We start from the raw sequence: 26519 nt of genomic DNA, 5'->3' as shown, positions 1-26519 counted from the left end.
GTCTTATTTGGATTTATAAAAATTATTGTCGTTTCTCTTCTTTCCTAATTTTTTATATAAATCCTACAGAACTTAGTGTTCCCACTATGAAAGAAAGGCAGCCGAAACTCTAGAGATGCAGTTTAAGTGTAAACTTTTCTCAACAAATATAATATTTTTCTTTTGCACTGAGAATGGCTGTCTGTTAAGTCACTTTAAGAGATTTGCTTTATTCCAGAAAGCAATGCCGTTATTTTAAAAAAAACACGTTCTTTATATCGCCCTGTGCATGAGATATGAGGAGTTGTCTGAGGTTATCCTTTCTGTGCTTTAACTATCAACAATCATTTCCCGTTGACGACAATAACGTCGTGCCTTTAGACAGCTTTAGTGAACCTCGAAACGCAAACCAGGACGGGTTGCATCCTCAGATGCCCTCATTGCCCTTTATAAACTACCTTTCAGCAGATCTCTTGGGCTGCTTTTTGGCATCGGCAAAAGTTTTTTCACCAGAAACATCTGTATTTGGGTCCGGTAAAATATCGTTCATTGACCATGAAATTGCAATTCTACGACAATATCTACGACAGAGAGAATGCAAGATTTTAAACTGTATAGAGAGGTAAATGGAAAAAGAAACATTTCGGTAAAAACTGCCATTTGACGCATGAACTTCTCATATAATATCTTCCGTGACGGTCAAGTCACTAACAGAAGGCTAAAATGTTCGTGTACGAATTTTTCTATAAAAAATCGACTATTAACTAGTATGTGGAATTTTTTTTGTCAATTTCTATTGTTAGATATTAATATTTTAGAGGTAAGTTGTCGTCCTTGTTTTGAAATTGTTGCACACAGAGGACTCGTCAGTAATGTACTAGCTTGGCACATGGCAAAATTGAGTCGTAGAAACAGCATCCTACCCATAAATCTAAATTTAGATTGGATGCATAGGTGGATAAATCCAAACAAGATAAAACCGATCCACTCTTGTTATTGTTTATGATACTCTGTGCATTAGCGTAGAACTTTGCAATAGTATCGTTTACGAAGCCTTTTGGAGCAATGGGAATTGAAAATAGGACACTGGCTTTCTATATATAGTAGTGTTATTTTTGGATTTGATCGCATATATGGACCGTTTATTTTTAGCTTTTTAAGGTCCACCCAGCTTATGGACTAGTCGCCCATCGTATACACTTGGCTGCCAATGCGTTCATCACGTTTTCAAAGAACCGCTTCTTACATTGTTTGTATACAGCCATGTCTATGGATGTCGTTACTTGGGGTGAAGCTCAAGTCACCAATCTGATTATCAACAATTGCAATCCATTATAGTAACTCAATAATCGAATACAAGTACACAATAGCGTAAGTTCCCTTAATATTCTGATTGTAGTGCGGTTAGTCGTCTGGAAATATTTAACTATTGTGAAACTGTATTTCAACAAATCAAATAGTCATTATTCTTATTTGATCGGTTATGTGCCCCGACGGACACTTGTGCATAAAAAAACGTAAGTTGATGATTAAAAAGTATAAAATTATACTTTTTTATTTTCCCAGTGTCTCCGATACGATTAAAGTCCTTCCACCCGATGTCCCTTACGATCATAGAGGGCAGGTTAGCATCAGGTCAGCAGCTCAGATTTATTTGTGATGGATTTTATTTTCAGAAAATGAGCTCTCGGCGGCACGACAGGGACGATGAGGAGCCAGAGTTCATCGTTGAAAATATTCTTGAGAAGAAAATTAAATGCAATAAGGTCTTTCATTAATTTGACTCCTCCATTTCTAGTTACAATTGTCGTTAGTGGCCTTCTTGAAACGCTATCTTGAATATATAGAGAGAGAGTGAAATCGTTCAAGCAGAGTGTCTCTAGAATCAACAAGATTATTTCCAACGCTGCCAGATCTAGAAATCCTCATCTAAACATAAGGATCCTGGGTTACTTTTATGTTACACATACTGGGCACTAGTTCGGCGAGCTCTTTGATAATTCAAATCCACAGTCCATCTCAAAGATAATTAAAACGTTTTAACAAACAAGAGCAATATTTAGAGAAGACGATTTCATGAAAACCTTCTGTAAAATTTTCGAAGTAATTCGTTAGCTCCGTTTGGGCTGTACTCTTATTTATGATTAATAATTATTATCATTATCTGTACGGATGCAGTAATATTGAACTGCTGTAAATGGAGGCAGAACTTCAGTGTGAATCTCTCTTTTTTATATAACAATACATCACGAATGTTAAATAGTTTGATGACCGCATAAGGCTAGCTGATTCAAGTTCGCGCCTGATTGGACAAACGGTAGCACGAAATACTAATAGGGTTCAGGCACTGGCTTAAATCCTACACTTATCTTATATTCTGCTTGAAATACGCTTAAAGCTTAACAACAAAGAGTTTAATATATACATATATATATACGAAGGTAACGTGTACAAACGCTTGTAAAAAATAATTCTTGCTACAATGGTTCCGTTTTGTTTTTTGTGCTTTCATTTTCCATGTTTTTGTGTATTTGGCGGTTTGTATCATGAAGGTCTATTATCTGCTCAAGTGGAAAGGCTACCCGGACAGTGACAACACCTGGGAGCCAGCAGACAACCTTGAAGACTGTCGAGATCTCATCCGGTCAGTATTTTCATAGCTTAACACTAAATGTCTCTCTAAATAAATAGCATCGCCGTTGCGGATACAACCAATTACAGAAACAGCACATTATTGCTGGTAATCTCTTTGTCGTTTTCACCAGTGATAGTTAAATAAGAGTGGCTTTCAATGTTGCCATTTGATAAGTATGTCGTGCTTGTCCTATGGCCGAGAAAACCGATGATCAAATATATATATATATATATATATATTATTGATTATATATTATTCAAATTATACATGGAGTAGGTATCATTGTTATAGTAATAAGCTATCGATAGCCTAAAATATTAGTATATATAATATAATCTTAAATGATCTTAAAGAAAAATTTAGTTTTGTTACAAACTGCTATTCGCGAACTATTTTCTCATGTTTAAAAATAATGCAACAGAAACAGATCACTTGTTCTTGGTTTCAGGGATTTTGAAGAAAAGCTGAAAAGGAAATCGAAAGGCCTCCTTTCCGATAAGGTACGAATAAGTCCCATCAGCTGCTGGTCATCATCAATCATTACGAATTATGTATACCGACAGTTAACAATCTATGGATATGTTGTTGAGCAAATTTATCATTACGATAAGTCAGAAACTATATTTACGTTCTTTTGTTACAATCACATTACAATAAATGTTATTACGAAAAAATTTTGGCATTTGGCAACCTGTTAGCACAACTAATACTTTTATGGCATAGAGTTGAATGCTATTTATAAAATATAAGATTTGAATTGGCCAAAGGTAACTACGCAGCAAGCTGATGATAATAACCGAATCGGCTTGAAAAACTAAAAAAGGTAATCTTAAAAGGCTGTAAATGGAAATGGAAACTTACTTTGCTAAGTTTATTGTCCGTTGTAGTGAGCACTTAACCATCGGCAAAAATAGAATTAGTTTTGTTAATGAAATTCAAGATATTCCTCTAACCGCCGCTTCAAGTAAATCAAATAGAATAACAAGTTATCTTCACCATCTATCGCCTACTCCATTTTGTCAGAAACTTCACCTAACAATGATGAAGTTTAACGCCTTCCTCAAAACAGTACTCTTTGTCAGAAAATAAGTTTAGGCGAGAGATAAGCTGCTTAACTTGGTGAAGTAACGCTTTTTAAAATCCTACAAAACAGGAAACATGAAGATTAGATATGAGATTAGGGTGATGTTGTTTATCGTCGCCTTTCAATACCAAACATACTCTAGAACTTTATATAAAATACCACATTGTATTATCATGTTTCTAGGATATATATCTACCAACTGGTTTATGTATTTATAACAGTTCCGCAAAATTATCAACAGAACTTGGCTATATTTGAGAGAGACCATCTTACGCAATCGGTTCCACTAGGTGTTCCGACAAAGTCAATTTTGTGCGTTGTTTGACTAAACCAGTTGTTTTATTTTCGTCTCTGTTTCAGCTTTATATTCTGTAAAAGTAACTAACATTAAATAGAACTATTGGCTCTGACTGGAACCGTCTTACTGAATTGATTATGTCCTAATAAATGCAAAAAAAAAACAATCTAAAGTAGCGAAAATTAAGTTCGATGATATAAAAACCACCAACACATCAAATCAAAACCTTTCACCAAACGATTGTCCTTGCGATTTGTGAGATATTGTGCAGTCTTGTTAATAACGTCTCCAATTTCCTAAGCTGGATTTCCGATTTAATAAACGTTGATTATTATTGTTAGCGTATCATATACCTATTTTATGTTCCCAGGTTTTTGTCTATAAACTCATCGCGAGGTTTTGCTGTCATAAAAAAAGGACGAAAAAGAACCTAATTATAATTCTCTGAATGTTTTTATTACCGGGCCGTGATGAGATTACAGCTCCACAAGAAATTCCCATAGAGTAAGTTAATGTATAATGAATGATCTATAGTTAATAACTTTAGCTCAGCTGCAATATACTGCAGCCTGGTGGTGCACAACATTTTAATAATAGATATGCAAAATCAGAAAAAAAATGAAAGATTAATGATTGCCATTGCTTTCAGGAGGCGGGGGGAAGTCATAGTGGTGGGTTGTTTTGTGGTTCAACTTCAGCCGGTGGGAAACGCCGAGTGGCTGCCCTCGGAACTGCTGGGGGTGAGCAACAGACCGCCATGAAACAACGCGGAACAACTGGAAAAACCTCCACAGGATTCGATCGAGGTTAGCTTTCATTTGACTTTCGTTTGTATTATGAATAAAAAAAAAATGAAAAAAAAAGAAATTTAAACATTACCTAATCTTGCCAATGTTGATGTAATCTAATCATATTAGTCTTTATGGGGATATCTTTATTAGTAAACACTAGTTCACTTGACGATTCGTCGACTATTCGGCATAATTAACTATTCCCCAATAATCAAAATTTCAATGCATCTTTCTATATCCTTGATTTTCTTATCTTAACTTGTTTTACCGTAGGTTTAGAAGTGGAGCGTATTATTGGGATGACATCGCAGGCGGGCTCAAGAGAAATTAGATTCGTCATTAAGTGGCAGGGCTGTGATGAGGCTGACCTGGTACCCGCTCGGGTGGCCAATGCTAAGTGTCCCCAGGTAAGAAAACTATACCTACACAGGCCATCAGTTAATGTTAGCTTATATGCATTTTTAATTGATGCAGTTATTTGAGAATGATAGGGCGAAAGCAACAGCAACGGCTAAGTATAACGATGGTACAAAGAATTCGCTCGTTGGTTACGAAACGTAGCATCAAACAGCTTTCTTTTTAAAGCAAACCGTAAAGCATGGCACTTTTTACGCTGCTAAAGAATAGTAAAAATTCCAATTTTCAATTAATACACACACACACACACTATAGCTAAGTTGTGCGAAACAGCTTACCAATAATAATAATAGTCAGCCATTAACAGGGTCGTGTGAATCGCGTTTTTTTGCTTTGTAGGCCGTCATTCGTTTCTACGAGGAGAGGATTACGTGGGACACAGTTTCCTAGGTGTGGGCGGAATGTCCAATACCTTATCACCATATATATATATATATATATTTTTGGAAAGTTGTGCTTCGCTCCTTTCTTGTATTTTCGTAAATCCATGTGTTGTGTTATTTGTAAAAATATAAACGTGTATATATATATAAGTATATAATGATAAAAAATCATAACAATCACATTGTATATACCGACCATTTTGCAGTAAATGCATTCTTATTTAGAAGCATTATTGCTAGTGTTGTTAAAGCTAACCAATGCCCTCACGTTCAGTTCTTTCTGCCTATGCGTGCGCCGACATATCGAGCTGCGTAGTTGCCTCTTTTCATTGATATTATTGTTCCTTTTTTGAACGTCGTCGGCTATTTTTATTGAGTGGGCAGATCCTCCAAGTTACTCCTTTGCCATAATATGAAAAACTTGTAAAAAAAAAAATAGAAGGTCTGGCTGAGGTGAGTCTTTGTGACTTTATTTGAAATTTCCCGAACAGAAACCTATACAACGGCATAATAAGCGTATGCTATGGTGACCGTTTGGCTGAAATTTGAATTAGAGATGGCGGCAGGTTCTCGATTATTATAGCAACGTACAGAGATATGCGCATTAGCCATTTCTCGCACTCGAACACAGTTTTTCAAGCAAATGTAACGTTTAAACTAACTGGTGGCCGTAGAGGGCTCAAGGAGTGTACACACAAGTGCAATTATCTTTACGTGCTCTTTATGCAACTGACCGGCGAGCTTTAATTGTAAGTACGATGCCGCACTAGATGGCAAAACAAAATCAGTTTTGCCAAATAATATTCTAGATCCTAATCGATACTTCATGCACCTAAAAAAAAGAAACGCTAAGAAGTATGTTTACTTATATGTTAAATCTTACAGTGGCGTAACAAAAATTGACTACAAATGGAATTTAACAAAATTATTATATTGGTATGGAAATAGGTAGGGTAAGGTTTATGAAAAATATTTATGTTGAAGAAAGTACCCAATTTTTTTTAAGAATACGAACCTCTCGTTGTGTAAGCTTTATTTCGCGTAGATAGAGGCCAATTTACTCCATGTGAAATTATGATGTATTCTTACCTAATATATTGCAATTGTGCATGTTAGGCTTGAGCTCCCTAAACAAGATATTATGGATACTTAAACAACGCGAGTCACCTAAGTAACTTGCTTAATTATCCTGATGTATATTACTGGCAATTGTGCCGTACGTGATATAAATTTGGTAAAAATATATGCTGCGTCAACAGTGAAAGCGATTTTTCCTTTTTAACTAGAAATTATATGTATACGAAATATATACATGACTCTCTGATTTGCAGCGAGATGATCACTTCATCTAAAACTTTATTTCCCTGACACTTTTCAATACTGTCACGGTTTGTGCATTTATTAAAGAAGTCGAGTTTTCGTTGATTAACAGACGCACATGGGGACTTCCAGTCCACATTTTGCCAAGAGCTGGCTCCCCATTAGCAAAATCGTTCGTAGTAAGTACTACCAATCTCTGGTGAGTAGCTACGCTGCGAAGGGTTATGCCGACGTGGTTAAGAAGGCCCAAAACACAGACGAGATCTTCGTTGCACAGCAAAAGGGGGTTCACAAGCTCAGACATCGAATCGATGATTATAAGTCGAGGCCATAATGAACTCGCCGATGTGGACGCGCCGGAATCCGTTTCCTTTTGTGATTTGAGCTTACCCTGTTGGAGGTGATCGAGGAAACGCAGAAGCTGAGACAACTGGTGTGTATGTAAAACCTGTGAACAAATAAATAGCTTACAGAACGCTTTGGTAAACCTAAGAGGTCTGTGCTTAATTGCCTTTAAGCTAGACATTGTGTTTTTTAAACTATTGGACTTAAATAAATTTGAGCGTCGCATTACCTTGTTACATAGTTATACTTCACGTTACTGAAATCTCTAGGATATAAGGTTAAATTAGGACCAAGAAGAGGCTATCACCGTTGCAATATTTATATTAAGCTTCTAAAATCCCAGAAAGACACAACAATTATGGTCCTAAGCTGTTTCATAAATAGCAATTGATCATTGAACATAATAAGGCACAAAGCAGGGCCAGTGTTACCACCTGCACGCGCTTGAGTAGGTCCGATGAGCATCCAAAATGCTCAACAAAAAGTTCGGGGCGAAAGTTACACGCGCTATCGACATACAATACAGATGCATGGGAATCATTTTTCAGTAGATGGGCTGCGACGCGGTGACAAAACAAGGTCCGAATTCCTTGTGGTCCACAAACTTCGACGTGGTCGCCAGTGAAAAGTCCTCCAGAAAGTATCGTGTCCAGCACGGAGTCACCCGTAGAGAAAACGGAATGGCTCGAGAGAAGGCGCGTGTAGGTCTCTGCGAGCGTTCGTGACGGTAGTACCACTTTAGTGTAAAGTTTATTAAGTAGTCGATTCAGTAAGGAAGCATCCCTACGAAATTGAGGAATATGCTCAATTAGCGTAGGTGCATCAGCTGCAAATAGGCCGTCAACCGTTGAAATATCATACGCTTGAAGCTCGCTGAGTAAAGCAGCTGATAGCTCATAAGGTGAACCTACTTTCAGAAGCATGATGATCAGGGCATGTTCTTAAGGGCCGACTGACAGATTTTGAATTTAATACCGAGCTGCAAGTACACCGGAAATGGAACATATATCTAAAAGCGATATTCAATTAATAACTGGATGTATATTTAAGGGATATTAGTAAATATCATATACTATATTTGTTAAACATGCTATACAATACCAATTTCATAAATATTATTGGCATCACAACTTGATTTTTTTTTATATATTAGCTATATGTTTCTCGGGGCAGTATCAGCCCGAGATTCGATATTTTCCGATATTCAGTTGATAAGAGCTTAAGTGATTCTGCCGTACCCCTTGCAACAACAAAAAAATGGACAGCACTATATATGCACCATTTATGTGTAAATTGGAACACCTTATTAATATAAAATAAAGACAAATGCTAATATAGATGAGAAAATGTACTCTGGATTATCGTAGGTCCATTTATTAATTCGCAGTTACTTACGTTAAAAACGCACAGAAGGCAGGTGATTATTTGCTTATAGTTTTGTCGAATATTTATTTATTTTGGCAACAGTGCAAATTTTTTGCACAGAATCGAACGATCTATCGAAAAGGAACAGTTCCATACGTTTGTCTAAAGGCGGGATTTTTGAACTGTTGCTGGACCTATTGAGACGAATTGTCTAAAAAGCTACAACTGCAGATGCAATTGGGAAGTTATTCGAATACTGAAATTTTCATATTTAGGGTATGTTTCATAAAGAAAACTTTGGAAATACACTACAAAACAACTATTGACAATTCTATTTAGAACAATTAAGGCAAATATTATATTTTTTTACTATTTTTTTCAACTTTCCACCTTTAAAATCGAATTAATACGAAGCACATTGCGAGTGTTTGATTCTATTTGGTATATACTAAATAGATATGTGCTATTATTGGAAGAAAAGATAACGTCGTTAACAATATCTCTAGGTAATGATCAAGGAATCATTTTTGATATTTGTTCAACAGTATTCAATGAATCACAGTTATGACATCACGATTAAATCAGTTTTGACCAGCTATGACAAAATTTAAAGGAGAATCTAAGAATTCAGCTGCACCATCAAATTGAATTAAAATTGATTCTTATTATTATGTGCAAAGTACTCTTGAATTATTGTAATCGAACAGAGCGCTGCAGGCCTTGTTATTGTTGTTACTGCTACCGCTGTTGTAATTACTAACCATCGTTTGCTGGACAGCGTAAGGCCGCATGGTGTTTGAGCCTTGTAAATCATACAATTTAACCTAAGAACTAGAATATATGTACGCACACTGATAGATAATGCTTTAGTCAAAAAAGCGTTTAACACGCCTAACACACCGTTAAGTTCGCAGGTAGTTGATACCGTGTATTGTGTTGCCTTTCACATTTATTAAGATGTTAGTTGTTCGGCCCTGGCTTCATTCATGTGTTGGAGATTTTCCTTTCGTGTAAATCATCATACTGCGTTTAATAATAAATAAATAAATTAATATAGTAACTACGTGTTTAGATTATTACGAACTGTATTAGCGGCCTCTTGAAGATGGACATTTAGTGCTGCTAATACACGCGTGCAGAAACAAGTAATCGACAAAGAAATAATACAGCCACGTGTTTGACTTGAAGTTGCTTTCCATCATCAATCAACCCATTATCGAGATGCAGTGAAACAATTATGGGCCTTGCCGTCCGTTTTATGCTCCATCTGTAGTCTAATTATCTTGAAAAATCTAGATCAATTATTTGTAATAAAACTGCTTAATAAACGTTCCACTGTAGGTACGGTAGACGTACTCGCAAGATCACTGCGCTGCTACTTGAGAATTCATAATTGTGTGCAATGTATGCTTTCTTACTGCTGACACTAAAGCAGTACTGGTAAGGCAATGTAATTCAGCATATTAATTCCGTTTGGGATTTCCAGACTGTAATTATTCAATAGAATTTGACATGTACGATATTCATTTCGCCCCTGATCTCGCACCCTGAGAAGGATGATAACGAAAATGAATAAACTGCAAAGTTAAAGTTTAACCTAATTCTCTGCGTTGTCGAGAAAGCTATGAGCAACTGTGTCTCGATGAGAGGCTGTTGTTTCCGACCTACGGAAAGCTTACGTAGTGAAAATTTTGGCTTCTGTATTGGGTTAAACCCATTAAATCTCTCGACAAGAACTCACAAAGAGGTGCATGCAGAAATACTGCTATAGGTATGTCTAGCCACTAGTATAGCCTAAGAAAATCAATGCGTAGTAAAACTTAGAGTTGCTGACTGTTTAAATTCATACATTATATCTATATACCCTTCATCCGAAAAGGACACTTTAACTTGACTAATAGTCCCCATGTAAATATTCTATCTCGTGTAACCCCGTCTGTGTGATGACCTCTCTGTAGGTCTCTCCACCAAATGTAGTGTTAATCACCTGGAAGAAAGTATTATACATTCGATTTGTTTTAAATCAACAACAAGTTTGTTTACATAGTAGAATGTTGCTGAAATAATTTAATACTTATGGTATATGAACCGGTTATTTGCATATCATCCACCGCAGCTAAACTTCTTGAATTTTAACTAGGGTAAGCGACTAATCAATGGCTAGTGTCAAAATAGGGTCTTTAGCCCTACTATATTATTTTTTTTTTATTGTGATTATATGAAAATTACGATTGAGTATAGTAACGATACCACTAATCAATATAATTATTTTATTCAAGCTTTGTGGATCTGTCTGGACATAACGGTGGTGTTGCGACAAAGATAGTTTTTCAAAATTCAAGCAATGATGAGCTCTTCTTTCTTTTAATTTTCTAAATATCTAAATAAAAATTTCTAAATAAAAACGAACGTTTTAGAAGTCAAATTACAAAGTTAATTAATGTATATATATATATATATATACACATATATACTGCTTAATACACGACCAGATTTGTACCGAAGTTCATATGGTACTTTGTATTCTATGGATTATCAGATCAGTAAAAATCACTTTAAAGCTTATGCGCTGCACGTTATGCATTCGCGATATTTGTGCATGTAATATCATTTAACTTGTGTGTATCTAAATTGGACGACCGAAGCCAAAATGTGCTGCGCTATTCAAACCTTATTTTCATTTCAGTTACCGCAGTCTACCAGCTTAGACAGGCCTGCAGTTTTTCTAAAGCTTTTCATATCATTCTTGCTATAAAGGGCACAACACTGGCTTGCCTAGTCACAGAGGTAGGGATTTTATCTGTTCAAAGTGATACGAACGAATCAATTTTCAAGTTCGTACAAATATATTGAAGAAGATGACAAGACAGATATTGGATGTAGAGCCCTATAAATTGCTGAAACTTAGTCGATTAAAAAATCATCAAACGGATGTCACTCGTGACACAAAACCAGTAACCTTTGCTGCACGTATATATTCGATTTGCTCTTTTATTGCTGGCAATGTCATTGAGTAAGGATTCTCGAAAGGTCGATAATTTCCAGCGTCTGATGGTAACAAACATACTACTATTTATAATTTTTTCATTGCTGACAGACATTGCCTAGAGCATGACGAGCGTTTCAGCACCGCGATTTTGGCGAACCATCGAACGGTAACGGCTTTCCCAGAAGGCAGACTGTGCCGGCGGACCTACGTCTGGACGATTACGTTGGCCCACTGCCATAAGCATCGCATGCAAGTCAACCATTACTGCCATCGCCTCCTTGTCTCACTTAGCAGCAAAAACCTCCTTTTTTTGGGCAGATAACAGAAGGCAGCGGAGCAGCAAATAAGCAGTCAGCCCGTGAGCCGAAATCGCCGCAGCCCAACACAAGCTGTCCTACCAGAGCGGACGACCCAGGCGTATGGACGACCGCAGCGGCAGTATGTCGAGCTGTGGCATGTCGAATGTCGACATAGGGGACTGAGGCCGACCGGATGGAGCAGCCGTTGTACGAGTGCGCCAAACCTGGCACCGCCAGCAGGCGGCATCCATCCACAGTTACGACAAGAAGAGCCGCGGCGGCGCAGCGGCAACAGACGCTGACGAAATGAGCTACCGCCTTGTGCTAGAGACGACCGTTGCTGCCGCTGGCAGATGGTAACGGCGACCTCAACAACGGCCGCTACGAATAGCTGTTGCCCGCTGTCCGGACCTTACCCGGCCCCGCGCACTTGGCCCTTCTTTTTCTTCTTCCTCTACTGTAGTAATACTGTCTAATCTAGGCTAAGGAACAAAACGCAGGAACCTCTGATTTCTGGCGGCTAGACCATCGTACAAACGAATCATATTCCAAGAATAGAAATAAACAAAGGCCGAAAAAACTTGTACATCCCAGCGACGTTACACGGTAGCTGTTGCTACCACAATGTTCACTGAGGATATGGCCACTATCGAAGGATGCGACGAAGATGATGAGGAGGAAACATGTTCGATTTGCAATGCCTGAGGTAGTGTCAAGAGGAACAAATAGATGCAGTGGTTTTCTCAATTAGCGAAAAAAAGATGTGGCGCTTACTTCGCGTTCTACTGGAAAGCCACAACAACAACAGTAACGTCTTGTGGTTATGGCGCGCGGTGTCTTTCACGATGTACGTATTGCACATCACAAGGCGCCAACAGAAAAATTTAAAACGATGCACTGACCGTGGCCATTATACGGGCTTCATCGCAAAGGTGGACATCGCGTGACGACGCAGCGACTGCGGATTGATACCCTCTGTACATTTAATTTCAACGGCACACTTATTTATTATTTTATTATTACTATTATTATTGTCCTAGCTATGTCCCCTCTTCGCTCATACAGACTGAAAGCAAACGCATGACAAATTTGCCATTATCAAAACCACCTGCTTTTTGACAATAATAAAGAAGAAATGTAGCTGCCGAAAAAATTGCCCTATTTTCGTAGTACTGTGTCTTCATCGCAGCAGCGATCGCTTTTGTACACCATCGCCTCGTGCCATGACGGGCAGATGTCTATAGATCATCAGTGGCAGATTCTCAGCTGCGGATCGACCTGTGGTACTCAATAGTAGAAATAAGAGTACGCGCCAGCTCCTTTGCGCACAGCAACTCGTGCTCGCACTCACTCGCGCTTCTTCGTTCGCCTGTTTTCTGTTACTGCTACTCCCCCTTTAGCTTCAAACAGCAGTCAGGTGCGGGGGTCTGCAGGCCGGGATTGGCGCCTGTACGGCGAAACAGCGCGGCAGCGGCAGCACGAACGAGCAACAACGTGCGGCAGCGGCAGCAATTCGTTCGTTGACTGATATCTCTCTGCTGGGGGCGAGAAGGAAAGAGTAGTACTAATAGCAGCACTACATAGTATGGCAGTGATGGCAGTAGAATTGAATAGAATCGAACAGTAGAAGCATCGAGGGTAAGGGAAGGGCCAGCCGTCGAGAGTCGGTGATGCGCGCCAAAATCGGTTTCCTCGCCGTCCACACGATCAACGAACGAGCGAACGGCCGATGAATAGACGAGTAGACTAGACTGATCGAAAGAGGAAAGATTATATTGTTATTATTCCTTTCATCACTTAGCCTCGTCACTGTAGTGACTGCGCCGCTGCTGTTAGTGACTGTACGTACTGATCGAATGGTAATTATGATAATGCTGAGGAGGTTGTTGCTGCTGCAGAGCTTCCGTAAAGAATGAACTGTTTCTGTTAATGTCGCTGGTGTCTTTGCTGACTGATTTAAAGTAGCGCGGCCAATAAAGCGCGCAGCATTCGAAATGGATATCGTGTTAAAACCCTTCGAAGATAGCTCTGACCGAAAAGATGCAAAATTTTCAAAAATGCCAACCCCCTCTTATTTGGAGAATTGTGAGCGCAACAGGGAAAAAATATAACAAACAGTGACCTCGTCGGGGTTGGGTAAACGTGTATTAATGTACCACAAAACTGGGCAACTATTCTGCATCTTTCTTGAGGTATCGATGCTGTACTTCACAGGACCCTGCTTGTGTGTGATTGTGCGTGAATAAAAACGTGGTAAGTAGAATACAGTAAGCTGGGTTTAGCTCACTGGGAAACGCACCAAACAACGTCTGTAGGGCTGCGTAAACTGTTAAGTGTAGTTTGATTTCGACGGAAAGTGAATTCCATTTACGTACTTATAATATTTGCGCTAGCCTGCATTCGGGCTAGGTATTTTCACAAATAAACTTGCAGGTCAACATATAATTAATTTTTTTTTCAATTGCAACAAGACATTAGTGTTCGCACTAGTTATTATAACAATATATATATATATATATATATAGGGGGAGAGAGAGAGAGACAGCGAGGGAGAGAGCATAAGTATAGTACGTCTCTTATGGTAATTTGTGATTTTATTATATATAGAAACAGCAAAGAAAACCATTGTATACATTACAATAAAATAAAAATCGGGCGTCCTGGAGTTAAGGTGCACGATATATCAAATTTAAATGCATAGATATAGACTGTTAGGATTAGAAACCGAGCAATTGTAGATGTATTTTTTTAATCTTCGTTGAATACTTCAAAAAACGTGATTTGGCTGAATCCTGAATGAGTAATGTGCGCGATCATTGTTACTTGTTTATTGGCTTACGTTGGAGCAATGCAGGATGAATATTTTATGAATGGCTTAATTTTTTTATAGATAAGAAAACTCGTTTAAAGCACCTTGGCTATGGTTGGAGTCCAATACGGTTTTATGTAATGGTAATATCAGGCCCTTGCATCTATGTTCTGTTTGTCGTTAAAATAAATCACTAAGCGTGTTTTGGTGTTTACTGCGAAGGTGTATGCCTTATAACGGGCTCAAATCAACAATGAAATAAAAACAGATTTGTTACCGCATATGCTCACAGAAAGTTGTTCTTTTAGACATTGGCTCACGTCTATGAAGCCTCTAACCTTTATAATCTGCTATGCTATTTATGCGCAATGCTGCAATCCAGTGAAGCAGATCGCTAGAAACATGGCTATGCGCGGTCAAGTTCGTCTGAGCCACTTTCATAAAGCTTTAGAATTTCATAGACAATTAAGTCTGTTTGGCACAATTAGCTGATATATGTATAGGCCTTTATGTGAAGCACAATGATAAACGGATAGCCATATATAGCCAATCTAAGACATGCATTTTTCCATTCCGATATACAACGATAACATTCCGCTTGAATATAGTATTGAATTATATGGTTTCTATTTTTTTCCATCTGTTTTCATCTCAATATATCTAAATTAAGTGAAGTTTTTATCAAACGAAGATTTTCAAAAAAATACTACTATTGAATTTTTTGTATTAGTAGAAGTTTTGTGATGTCTGGTAAATGGTAAAGTGACGAGGGTTTAATTCGTACCTTATTTTAGTCTAGCTTGAAACCAAACTATATGTTAGCTAAGTTAACAACATTGTTCACCTCCTGATAGTAGATTTCTTTAGCAGTATGAGCTATCTGCAATCATGATTTGAGCGATATACGTAGCAATTCTAATACGTGGATTTGTTTTGTCCTGCAACTGCGGTTTTACAATGTAAATATGAACATTACATTGGCACTAATTAACCTCTTTTTTACGCGAGTGTGTTCTTTTCCAAGAATTTGTTTAGCATAATTGCATTATTTTTCTATCTGTAATCTTCCAGGTTGGTGAAATCCGACAAGAATCTACCGAGCCAAGCATGCATCAGTCGTTGACGCGTAAAAATTCTGTTTTTGCCAGGCTGGTTTCAGTACATGTGCTTAGGCATGTACGAAAAAAGAGGGATGTGGCCAGAAATCAATTCTACTCCAATAGCATTTTTTGTTCGGTGGGTATGTGATACGGAGCAGACTGGCCAAAGTGGCCATTATGTGTGCGCCTCAGCTACCACATGGAGCCGGCACATCGAGGCAGCTGACACTTAGCTCACGAAGCTGGGCTCGTCCTGCGGCCGCAGACGATAATACGCCAGCTAGTATCATATCTTTGTATACATATCATATATACACTAAGAAGTAGTACTGCGGACGCGCACTGTATTGAGCAAGTCAGCGGGTATTAGCTCGCTCTGTTTGACGGTTGGAACATGAACGATAGTCGCGCTGCATGCGAACGTGCTATGCCTCAAGATGGGTCGACAAACCTTCAACAGCGCTGGCAGCGGCAGAAAGAGGAACAATGATGAGGTATGGCGCTGATGCTGATGGCGGCCACAGCGTCGATGAACGTTTCCGTAGTTGTTGTTCTATTGTTGTCGTCGTCGTCGACAACAATGGCTGTATACCCAGCCGAGACAAGCAGCCAACAAAACCACCTCATGAAGGAGAAAGCGCAGCTGTGGGATAGAAAGCGGGGGAGCGAGATAAAGACGGAGCGACTAAGAAAGGTTAGGCCGATCGGCGTTTCCGCAGCATTCGTGGCGTATGCCGCTCCATCGTCACCCTTTTCATAGTACGCGTATTTTGCCGGTGCGGTCGTAATTCGGCCGACTGCCAATAGCCTTCGTCGCCATCAGATGGCGGTGGCGATGGCGGCGGTGAGGAAAAAGACAATGAGTAAGCTGCCAAGAGCTGTCTGTCGATTCAAGCGTGTGGTATTGTGGGAACAGCAACAGGACAGTCGGTGACATGTGTGACTGGAAGGAGCAAAGGTAATGAATCTCTATTAAAATCTATTACACCTATTACACTAAACATATACATTGATCGAAATCAATCTACAGCAAGGCGATATGGTAAATCTGTATTTAGCTGTGCTCGACCAACGATGAAGACCCGGGCCCAGTAGTAATCGTCATAATCGTACCTGTCGTTCTCTTCGGAACGATGAGAGACGAGGCGCTATCCATCATGATGTCATGGTGGAGTTTGAAGAAGAGCTGATGACGAAAGGCCCAGTTTCGACAAACCAAATAGGTGTCGGTCTAACCATCTGTGTCGGTCTCATTAATTTCGTTTTAATTTGCGTTGCTATGCGAGGCGTGGGGGTACTGTATTGCAAAAGGCAACGAACAGCGATCCTCCTCTCCGTAGTGGCAGAACTCCAACGCTCCTTTCTTCCTTTCTTTCCTTGTGTTTTCTGTTGCACTTTGGGGCACAACGCTACAAGTGGGGAGCGGGTGCGGTAGATAACGAGATAAGCGGAAACCAGAACCGACTGCTGAAGACACGAGTTGTCTTCATCGTCTTTAACCGCTGGCCAAATCTAGCGTTTTGGCCTTTCGGAGCCGGTTACAGAAGACCAACAGGTTCAACCAGTGTACGGAACAACAGACCCGCAAAGTGTTCTGTTCGGTAAGCTTGGCTTGTAACTGGCGAGCAAGTCTTTGAACTGGGGGTTTCTTCTCCTGCAGGAAGAGAAGGCATAGAGCAAGCCGTGTTCAAGCCCGAACAGCCTCTAGTTGCTATTTCTTCGGCTCCTTCTTCTTCGACTTCTGCTGCCTCTCTTTGGTTGAGTGGGGTGGCGCCATCGGGGGGATGAACCAGAGGTGGTGCAAGAAAAAGCAGGTTCGGAGTTAAACCAGGAACCGTCAGCAGCCAAGACAGTCAACCACAGCAGCACAAATCATCGACAGATAGTGGCTGTGCTGCCACCTCTGGAGACGAGACGGTGGTAGCATCATGGCAGCCCCATCGGCATGGATCGATCGTGAAAGCCCCGGTGGCAGAACACGAAGTAAAACAACCTCTACCAGATTTCTACCAAAGCTGCTTCGCTGTATTCGCTCATATCACACAGATCCACACAAACACACATGCATACAGCCGTGTGCGTACACTCACTCACTCACATAGAATGCAACCAGCGAGAGCTACCCTCTTCAGGGGAAGAAGAATGCAGCGGTGAGCCGCTGGTGAGCTGGGCATCATCGAACCAGCCCATGAGAGCGAACAACGATGGGCAGCCACCCGGCAACCAGTAACCCATCATGGCCACGCGTGGGGTTCAGCAGCGTCCTACCAACCTGCGTAGCGGGCTGCTCCGAAGCTTGGATTGGGGTAGTAGCGTCGGTGTACTTCGGATAGATGTTGGCGTACGGAGTAGCAAACGACGTACCAAACGGACATTGTTACGGAAGTGATATTGTCATTTGTGAACGTGCGTCAAAAAAGCGGCGCCGTTTATGCGTGCTGTGTATGTGAGAGTGCGTTTGTGTATGGAAAGTGCAATTTTATGGAGGTTTGCCTTTATGATTAAGTAGCAATGCCCATTTTATAACCACAGTGCACGGGTTTAAGGCCTGTTTGTGCAGAGAAATCGTTGGAATTAGATAGTTGAAATACGCGATGGACCCTGTCAGAGTTGTGTGTGACAAACGCGGAGCATAGAAAATATATATCCGTTGCACATTAGTACTGCATTACTACATAAAAAGGAATGAATATGCTCCGAGATAATTTTCTGTTGTGCAATTTCGTAACGTGAATTTAACGGCACACATATTTCAAGCATTAAACGCTGCTGATGTATGTGCTGAATAAAATCCTCAACGTTGCAAGCAGTAATTGCAGAAGTTTGATAGTAGCATGTTATGTTACAGTATTTATGTTGTCGGCACGTTAAACAGCCTTGTGGTTTAACATTGTTTTGGATGTAAACTTCGTGCCAGATCTTTTAATACACGTTAATGTTGCTCTTAATTGAAGCTTCGCAGGCTGTAGGACATCGTGCAGCACGTTTCTACTGATAGAAAGCTTCGCTGCGAAAAATGTGTAGCACAGCTGCTTCGGTATGCTTAATGCTTTCTTTTTTATCGAAAAGCTGACATATATTTGTTAAAGTAAAGTGATGCTCATAAGCATGTCAGTTTTCATACCTGTACTCCTTTCGCGTTATTGTCTGTAACATATTTTTTGTTGCTTCCGATTTTACTTGACGGATTTTTTTTACTCAAATATTGCAAAATTTATCTTAATTTTTTTTGAGATTTCAATTTTAGGTTGATGCGTAGTAGCGTCTGTCGTAGTGAATGAAAAAAGCCTAAGAAAAGCGATAAATCAATTTTTTCTTTGTTTCACTCTGATAGTAGACAAGTGTCATGTAGTATTGAAAAAGTCTATACGACTGTTATTAACGTGCTATTACAGAATGGTATTTTACCTTTTTTGTTAACAAAGAATCGACTTTCGATTCCTGTTATGTTTTACTGTTGCTATCAACACAAAACACGTGTTACGCGGTCGGGGGAGATTCCAAAACTTAGACATTCTACCTGTGTAACAATTATTGTCCTTCAGAAGTGGCTTGAGGCAATGGCCTATGAATTAGGGAAATCGAGCACGGTACATCTTTTAGGTCAAGAAGCTTGACAAATTACTTTTGACTAGTGCTGAAAAGATGTATGGAGTATTTGTTATATACGCTACACCTATCTTAGGTTCGGCAACCTTATAACTTAAGTGAAATACAAAAGTGTCGGAAGTGCTGTTTTTTTGGCCTCTCGAGACAATGGCGGTAGCTTTGTAAAACAAAGAGGGCAAATATATAACCATGAAGAAGTGAAAATTACAAAAAGGAAGCAATAAACAGAGGCTAATACTACTTATGCTGCAACCGAGTAAAGCTGAGAAAAGGACACCTATTTATGACATTCTACATTCGCTCGACAAGAGCGAAGAGAATTATAATGGGTATGCTTTGATCAGTATGTTGTTGGCACACATAGTCGATTGACAAGTTTAAAGCAAAGTAAAGTAGCGCATGTTCCAGTTACAATGCCTTAATTCCTTTTGAAAGCTGCTTTGTGAGCGGCTTGGTAAAGACTAATTACATTATTTTTTTATCGACGGCGCTCAGCGAATAGTTGGCCTTAAGCACTGACCTCTGCCATTCCCAAAGCTGAGAGACCACTGGAAAGGTACTGCCCTTCAGAAATTTCACTTGGAGAAATAACAGCATTATGCTTGCACTTTGTTACCAGCTTTTTTTTTTTTATCTGTATAATCTTTCGTGAGCCGAACTAGGAACAAGGTAGAATTGTTTCTAGATCGAAAACTTCTTTAGTGCTTAATAGGAGTACAGCTGGCATGCACACAGCCATTTGACATGGAACATTACAATGAATTTTGTTTTCTTTAAGGTCGAATTTGGAGTATCGCGTATCCATATGGTTTTGGTGTTTCCCATTTCACTAGTCTTCAATATTTATTCATAGCGTATATATTGCTTACGGATGAAGATGTGTATATCTATGTTTGGGTGTCATATCACAAAACAAAAATTATGAACTTACATTTGATTTTCTTACAGATCCCTGTTGTAAGCTGGAAGATTCAGAGAATTCAGGATACGTTGGAAACAAATTTCTCTTAATTATCCCTGTGTATCTTGACACGGGGTATGGCATTTATAATAAATGTTCTTGCAACAAAACACCGTTTTTAGTTTAGATCAAATATGTTACGTCTAATATAAGACTTACCATTTTGTTGGTGCTTCATGCGCCTTGCTTAACCGAAACTATATCAATTTCGTCTTTTTTTCTTGCTTTTTTTTGCAGGTAGTTGTGTGTCTCATCGATTTGCATGTTCTTGTTGCATCCCTATAAATAGTCTGACATATGTACCGAAACGATTGCCCCTTTCGTTTACCCTAAATCTATTTTGAGAATTAATGCAAATATGCACGATTATTTATTATTATATTTCATTATTATTAAGCAATGCAGTTTTGCTCGTACAAGCTTTTGCGATGTAGATCTTCTACTGTTACGTGCTGAATCTAAAAAAACATTCATATTTTTTTTATATAGATATGATCGTTCCGAGCCCCTTAGGTGCAGGTTTTATGAACGCGCTTCAGCCGTATCTCGGTGGCAATCAATGGTGCAAGGTAAGACATTTTTCCATTTACTATACGGCACTGACCACTAAGTGGAACAGCTTGTAATATAGGTCAGACTTATGTTTTGGTGATAACTAAATGACCATAAGCATGTTAAAGTATAGTATTCTTACATTGAAATATCAGCGTGATATCGTTTTTTGAACGAAAATTAAGTAGACAGCTGCCGGCATGATTGGCAAGGTCAGGTATTGATGAAGAACAACGCATTAACTGCATATAAACTACGCTAGCTATACTGCTCATGTAATTGCGTTATGTCGTGTAAATTGTTTGTATTTATTTGGATGCGGTTCCCAGAAGAACTTTCCCTTCTTTGTAAACAGGAGATAGCTATCTTGTTGAATGCAGCAATGTCGTACTTAAACTCCAACCTTTTTTTCTTCGTATTTAAAGGTTAATGGATGGAATAATATTGACGAAAAACTAATTTGTTACGTTAACATCGAGGGTCGGATGAAGAAAATGATTAAGTGTGCAGAATGTGATTATACGACGAATGCACCCAGCCACTACTTTCGCCATGAGATAAAACACTCTAAAATCAAGCCATACAAGTAAGCTATACACTAAGTAATACAATTTCGTTTATATGTTGTACATTTTGTAAATATGCATCATAACAACGCAGTGGACAATGCTGAGTGCTCGTGTCTCAACCCATCTAAAGTACTATGCAGATAACTTATTCTTAGTTTTTTTGTTTGTGATAATAATAATAATCATTGTTATTAGAGTGGAAGAGTTAACAGAATAAACTATACAAACAATAATAATCGTCCTGGGACATAATCTTGTCAGAGTAATCTTTAATCAGCTATATATTATATGTAACAGGTTCTATGGTGATATTGCAATACTTTTCACATACCTTGATATGTACTACGAATTTGTTAGACAACTAACCGCTTAAACGATATTTTACAGATGCCCAATCTGTCCGTTGACTTTCCAAAGAAGATATAAGATCAAATACCACGTCATCAAGGAACATCCCGGCGAGGATATTGAGAATCTCTATTACTAAGTAGAATGTAAACGTTATATTTAACTTATCGCTATTGCTTTTGTGGGTGATCTCGATATGATCTAAGAACAGAGATCCGTGTTTGAAGGAATACATTATTACAAGCACGGCACGTAAGTTCATCACGGTTAAACATTTTTGAATAGCGTTATCATACTTACGGAGCTGTGAAGAGCACAATGTCACAAGAACGGCTAGTTGAACGTTGTTATGCACACGAAACCCCCTATGTACAACGAATGGTTTCCCCAGGCGAGACGTGGGCCATTGTTCTGTTAAATCCTGTATTCACATTTGGGTGTTGCTTAGAAGTGTTTTGTATTCAATATGTCGTCAATGGAAGACAATCACGAACTCGAACATCGGTGTTAAAATATCGTGTTTTGCTTAATAACTTGCTGAAATCTTTGTACATTCGGCATAACAGATTTGGTTCAATTTAACCAGCCTCTATACAAACAATACCTCGAGATTCTAGCTTTACTTAAAGCCATATATTGCGCCCGACTTCCTACTTTTTTTTGCTTTCGGGTTCGGACTTTTAAGTGTACAATATTTCTGTGCCGGTGTATAGAGAGGCCTATGCTATATAAATGCACGGGACCAATCTTAAGATATCTAGACTTATTTTGACCCTTTAGACGTTATTTTATCACATATGTTTTTTTCACGTCTGCATCAGTATAAACGTCACCCCTTCGCATCACTGTAATGTTTTCCATGTATTTGAGTAGTATTCTTTAAGTGTGTTTCCCCACAAGAACGCCAAACAGAGCCACGTTGTTAGATGTATCAATGAAGACGTCGTGTGCAAGCTTACCTTCTACCCCTTACTGTGTATTAATGTCCTGTATGTTGGGCTAAAAACGCTTTTCATAGAACTAATTGATTTAAATAATTTTGACTTATTTGAAGGATTTATTTAAGCTAGATTTCATATTCTAGAGGCACAGCTTTTTTAAGTAGTAGACATTGAACAAACTGTTCTTTTTTTTACCGTCATCAGTGACAACTCTGCCTCACGCTTCTGGCAATACCGAAAATAAGTACGATTCATTTAATACTTAACTAGCCAGAATCTTTGAGAGCAGTCTGTAGGTCAGACGATGAAGTAGCTGTTTTCGCGTTCGTATATGACATGTGATGAAGAAAAAACTATACGTGTTGCCTTGAGAAGTTAGCTTTCACACTCCTCAACTACTCGTTACTGTGGATTGAATTGATTAAATAATAATAATAATATTAATAATTGTTAGTCAATTCAATTCCTGCGCAACGTTATTTCTTTCTGTTCCTTCGCAAACTATTGATACACACAAATAAGCATGCCAAAATTTGTGTACAGACTTGATAGAAATGGTAAGAAGGCCTGGAGCGCGTATGTGTATAAGCTACCAGACCGATTCTTTATCTGAGAATTCTATCATAGATAATGGGGCACGCCATTACAAAGAAAAATTATTGTTAATACAAGTTAAGAGCTTAAATCTGCTTTGCAACGGTGTGATGTGTTTTTGTATAAACCTCGTCCCATCGCATGGGTTGAAGTTGCTTAAAATGTATACAACGTAATTATAGTGCATGTTGGCCATTCGCGCATGGCTATAACGATCCTACGAAATAATCACAGATGTGCATCAGTGTGAATTTTTCACAAGTCTGTACATAAAAGCGGTGATCGTGTTTGTCAACATCGAATAACCTGATACAAAAGATTATATCGGTGTACATTGAATGTTTTTCCTTGCTACTGTTACCACTTGATTTTGTGTTGAGTTCCACCTGATGCATCACTTATTGAAAACTTAAATTTGTTACATACATCGTATTACCAAAAACATAGTTCCGTTGTAAAATCCTTTTGGTAGGGGGTAACAAGCGGTATGCACGCTCTAGGCTTTGTGGGCTTTACGGCTAGTGAGGCTGGTGTCTTGCCGTTGTGTCCAGTAAAAATCTCCTCATCCTGATAAAAAAACGACAACACTAAAGATCATTCCATTCAGACTAAATCATCGTTCAACCCGAATGGCTTGACCTCTCATTAAGCACTCGAATAGGGTAACTTACGACAGATGATCTCTCCTCTTCTATGTTGATAATCGTTTTATCTCCGTATCATCTTCCTGGTAGTAAGCTAGGGTATGTGGAAGTTTTCCAGGGTTCTATCGCGTTAAGGTTAGTATTTGTTGTATGTCCGCAGCGTTATATGGACGTCACATATATAGATTCAGTAACCGCATATCTACGTTGTTTTTTTGAGTTCGACTGTTTGGCCGACATTTGCTCTCTATAGTTCTTATACGCTGGGCATTCCATTTGGTTAGCCGAAAACTCCTTTTGGATAAAGCTCCAGTAGCTTTGTTGTCGCTGCAATTGTCTACATATATATATATATATATGTGTATATATATATATATATATACATATATTGTTGTCTGAATCTGTATTAAACAACGGAATGAATGTTACAGAATATCATATATCAAACATTGGTTAACTTCTCTCAGGATTGCGTTAACCTTGGAACACTCTACATACCGTTTGTTTCTGCTTGGTCATTTAAAATATGCCCGCCGATGCAGTTCTACCCTTGCAGTTACATGCACTCGATATTGGGGTAATTAGCATACTTCGGAGTATTCCATCAAGTACTTTTGTATGGCACGGGACTCTAGCCAATGAACTCGGCTAAACGGTCGGATTTAGAGATGCAGTTTCTGAGCCATTCCAGGACTAGGAAGCCTCTGCTGTGGCAGCACGCTAACCATTTTTTCACTTATTTTGTACCCAAATGCTGTTTTTTTCGTTATTTTGTCGGTCGAACCGTGGCGTTGCAACCCCCTACCGAAGATTACATTGATCTAAAAGTAATAATTGAGTGAGATGTTATTGTATCAGAACAGTGATGACAAGCTGAACACAACATGTATTTTGCAAGCTCGTCGTCCTCTTTACCAAGATACTCGTGATCGAATATACACAATATCGTCGTTTACCGAAAGCTTTATATAGCTGCGGATTTCCTAAGCACCTTGGATTCGCCTGTAATATATGCCATATATGCCGCTGAAAGCTATCGGTGAACAAATACATGTGCTATTCGCTCTGGAAGGATAACAGTTTGTACATGTAAATAGTGCCTTATAGTAGATCCAATATTTCCTCGGCTAAAATTCTACAACACGAATGATTTGCGTGGATGTTTTAGGCATTTATCTACCTGCTTAAGGGAAACCATTAAATGTTCACACACTTTATTGGGACGGAAAGTGTCTCTTTCTAATTATTGGTACGAAACCCTGAAAGCCTTCTGACGCGCCGAGGTTTACCTACTTTTGGGCAGCTTGATTACCGGGTTGCTAATCAGGCACAACGGACGACAACTTAAGGACTGTGTAAACTTAAGAATAGTACATACAGCGATGATGATGATGATGATGACGATGATGACGAGAGGATGTATTTTCGATTTTCCGCACACGTTTCTCTAGTTGACTGACACCCGCAACCGATATCGACAAAATATTGTATCGAATTAAATAGAGTATTGGTATTCACCTAAATGATACGTGCACAGATAGAGTTGTGATTATAATGAAGTAAATAAAGTGAAACAACTTATGAATTATATCAAATACTTATATCTAAATAGGTAATGGTGAAATGAAGCTTGAAAAGTGCATATCTATTAGAAAGCAACATGATAAATATACTGAGATAAACACGATCAGAATCAAAATAATAGACAACTTAAAAGGTACACGAAGCGGTCAATAATGCTTATCGTGCAATAACTTACAAAGAGAAATGAAGGCCCTGTATTGACAACGCAATAATACGACTGTTGAGGTAGAACAAGATCACTTTACTAACATTACCCCACTACACTAAAAAATCAGTGGTTAGATGGATCAAGCCCCGCTAACGACAGATGCATAACAACTAAAATATAAGGTACATTGGTGTAGATCACGGTACTACTTAGGGTAATACTATCACCCCATATCGTCATCAGCAAATATCATTTTTTACACCGGCGCCGTTATCGCAGAGGAATGTCAATGCAGGCAATTAAAATACTAGAATTTTCCTGTAATCTGCTAAAAGGGATGACCTAACGTCTAAAAGGAGATGTGTATTTTTCTTAGTAATTTTGCCAGCGCGTGTTTCACCGTAGAATTTCGTACTCTCATCTTTGAATCCGGCGCAATTGTTGCACTTTAAGAATGTTTGTCAATTTGGTATATATGTATGGTACGGTATCTAAATTGAGACAATATCTCTAAATTTGTTTTTGAATAAATACAGATATTTAGACGAAAGTTTTTACATGCGCTACAAGTATCATTTCCAACAATCTGGTTTACCCAATATAACGATTCCCCGTGATGACAGCTCCGATTTGAGTCGTAAACCGTTCAGGGGCTGGTTTTAAACGTTTCCTCCATAATTGTATAAACGCCTTCTTGGTAACACGACTGTGCGAGTCGACGTTTTAATGTTGAGACGTTGGACTTTCGTTTATTT

The 26519-nt window shown here is 38.8% G+C and overlaps 3 protein-coding genes across 8 annotated transcripts; 2 read left to right on the top strand and 1 right to left on the bottom strand.

Moving 5' to 3' along the window:
• Nucleotides 1-1231: 1231 nt before the first annotated feature.
• LOC111266691 (chromobox protein homolog 1) lies at nt 1232-6851 on the top strand. 3 transcript variants are annotated; one of them, XM_022844397.2, is made up of 7 exons: nt 1232-1350; nt 1656-1745; nt 2532-2623; nt 3063-3114; nt 4649-4802; nt 5061-5194; nt 5544-6851. In XM_022844397.2, the coding sequence occupies exons 2-7, from the start codon at nt 1659-1661 to the stop codon at nt 5592-5594; spliced, it is 570 nt and encodes a 189-aa protein (XP_022700132.1). In that variant the 5' UTR covers nt 1232-1350; nt 1656-1658; the 3' UTR covers nt 5595-6851. The 3 variants fall into 3 exon arrangements, with proteins under 3 accessions (XP_022700132.1, XP_022700130.1, XP_022700131.1); XM_022844395.2 differs by having other exon boundaries at nt 4646-4802; XM_022844396.2 differs by having other exon boundaries at nt 1232-1496; nt 4646-4802.
• Nucleotides 6852-6911: 60 nt separating this feature from the next.
• On the bottom strand, nt 6912-8784 carry LOC111266689 (DNA repair protein RAD51 homolog 4). 2 transcript variants are annotated; one of them, XM_022844393.2, is made up of 3 exons: nt 8648-8784; nt 7687-8231; nt 6912-7355 (listed from the first exon to the last, which is right to left on the bottom strand). In XM_022844393.2, exons 2-3 carry the CDS (start codon nt 8173-8175, stop codon nt 6936-6938), a joined length of 909 nt encoding a protein of 302 aa, XP_022700128.1. In that variant the 5' UTR covers nt 8176-8231; nt 8648-8784; the 3' UTR covers nt 6912-6935. The 2 variants fall into 2 exon arrangements, with proteins under 2 accessions (XP_022700128.1, XP_022700129.1); XM_022844394.2 differs by having other exon boundaries at nt 7687-8261; nt 8648-8773.
• A 5227-nt stretch (nt 8785-14011) lies between these two features.
• LOC111266696 (myc-associated zinc finger protein-like) lies at nt 14012-25620 on the top strand. Of its 3 annotated transcripts, XM_086971023.1 has the most exons (5): nt 14012-14158; nt 15786-16772; nt 20372-20953; nt 21362-21522; nt 21893-25620. In XM_086971023.1, exons 3-5 carry the CDS (start codon nt 20876-20878, stop codon nt 21990-21992), a joined length of 339 nt encoding a protein of 112 aa, XP_086827149.1. In that variant the 5' UTR covers nt 14012-14158; nt 15786-16772; nt 20372-20875; the 3' UTR covers nt 21993-25620. The 3 variants fall into 3 exon arrangements, with proteins under 3 accessions (XP_086827149.1, XP_086827150.1, XP_086827148.1); XM_086971024.1 differs by lacking the exon at nt 14012-14158 and having other exon boundaries at nt 14613-16772; nt 20874-20953; XM_086971022.1 differs by lacking the exon at nt 14012-14158 and having other exon boundaries at nt 14613-16772.
• The last annotated feature ends 899 nt before the right edge of the window (nt 25621-26519 follow it).

The sequence above is a fragment of the Varroa jacobsoni genome, unplaced genomic scaffold (genome assembly GCF_002532875.2).
Source record: "Varroa jacobsoni isolate VJ856 unplaced genomic scaffold, vjacob_1.0 scaffold_1108, whole genome shotgun sequence".
NCBI lineage: Eukaryota > Metazoa > Arthropoda > Arachnida > Mesostigmata > Varroidae > Varroa > Varroa jacobsoni.
Note: the sequence above shows the minus strand (reverse complement) of the source record. Positions and strands in the feature narration are given on the sequence as shown.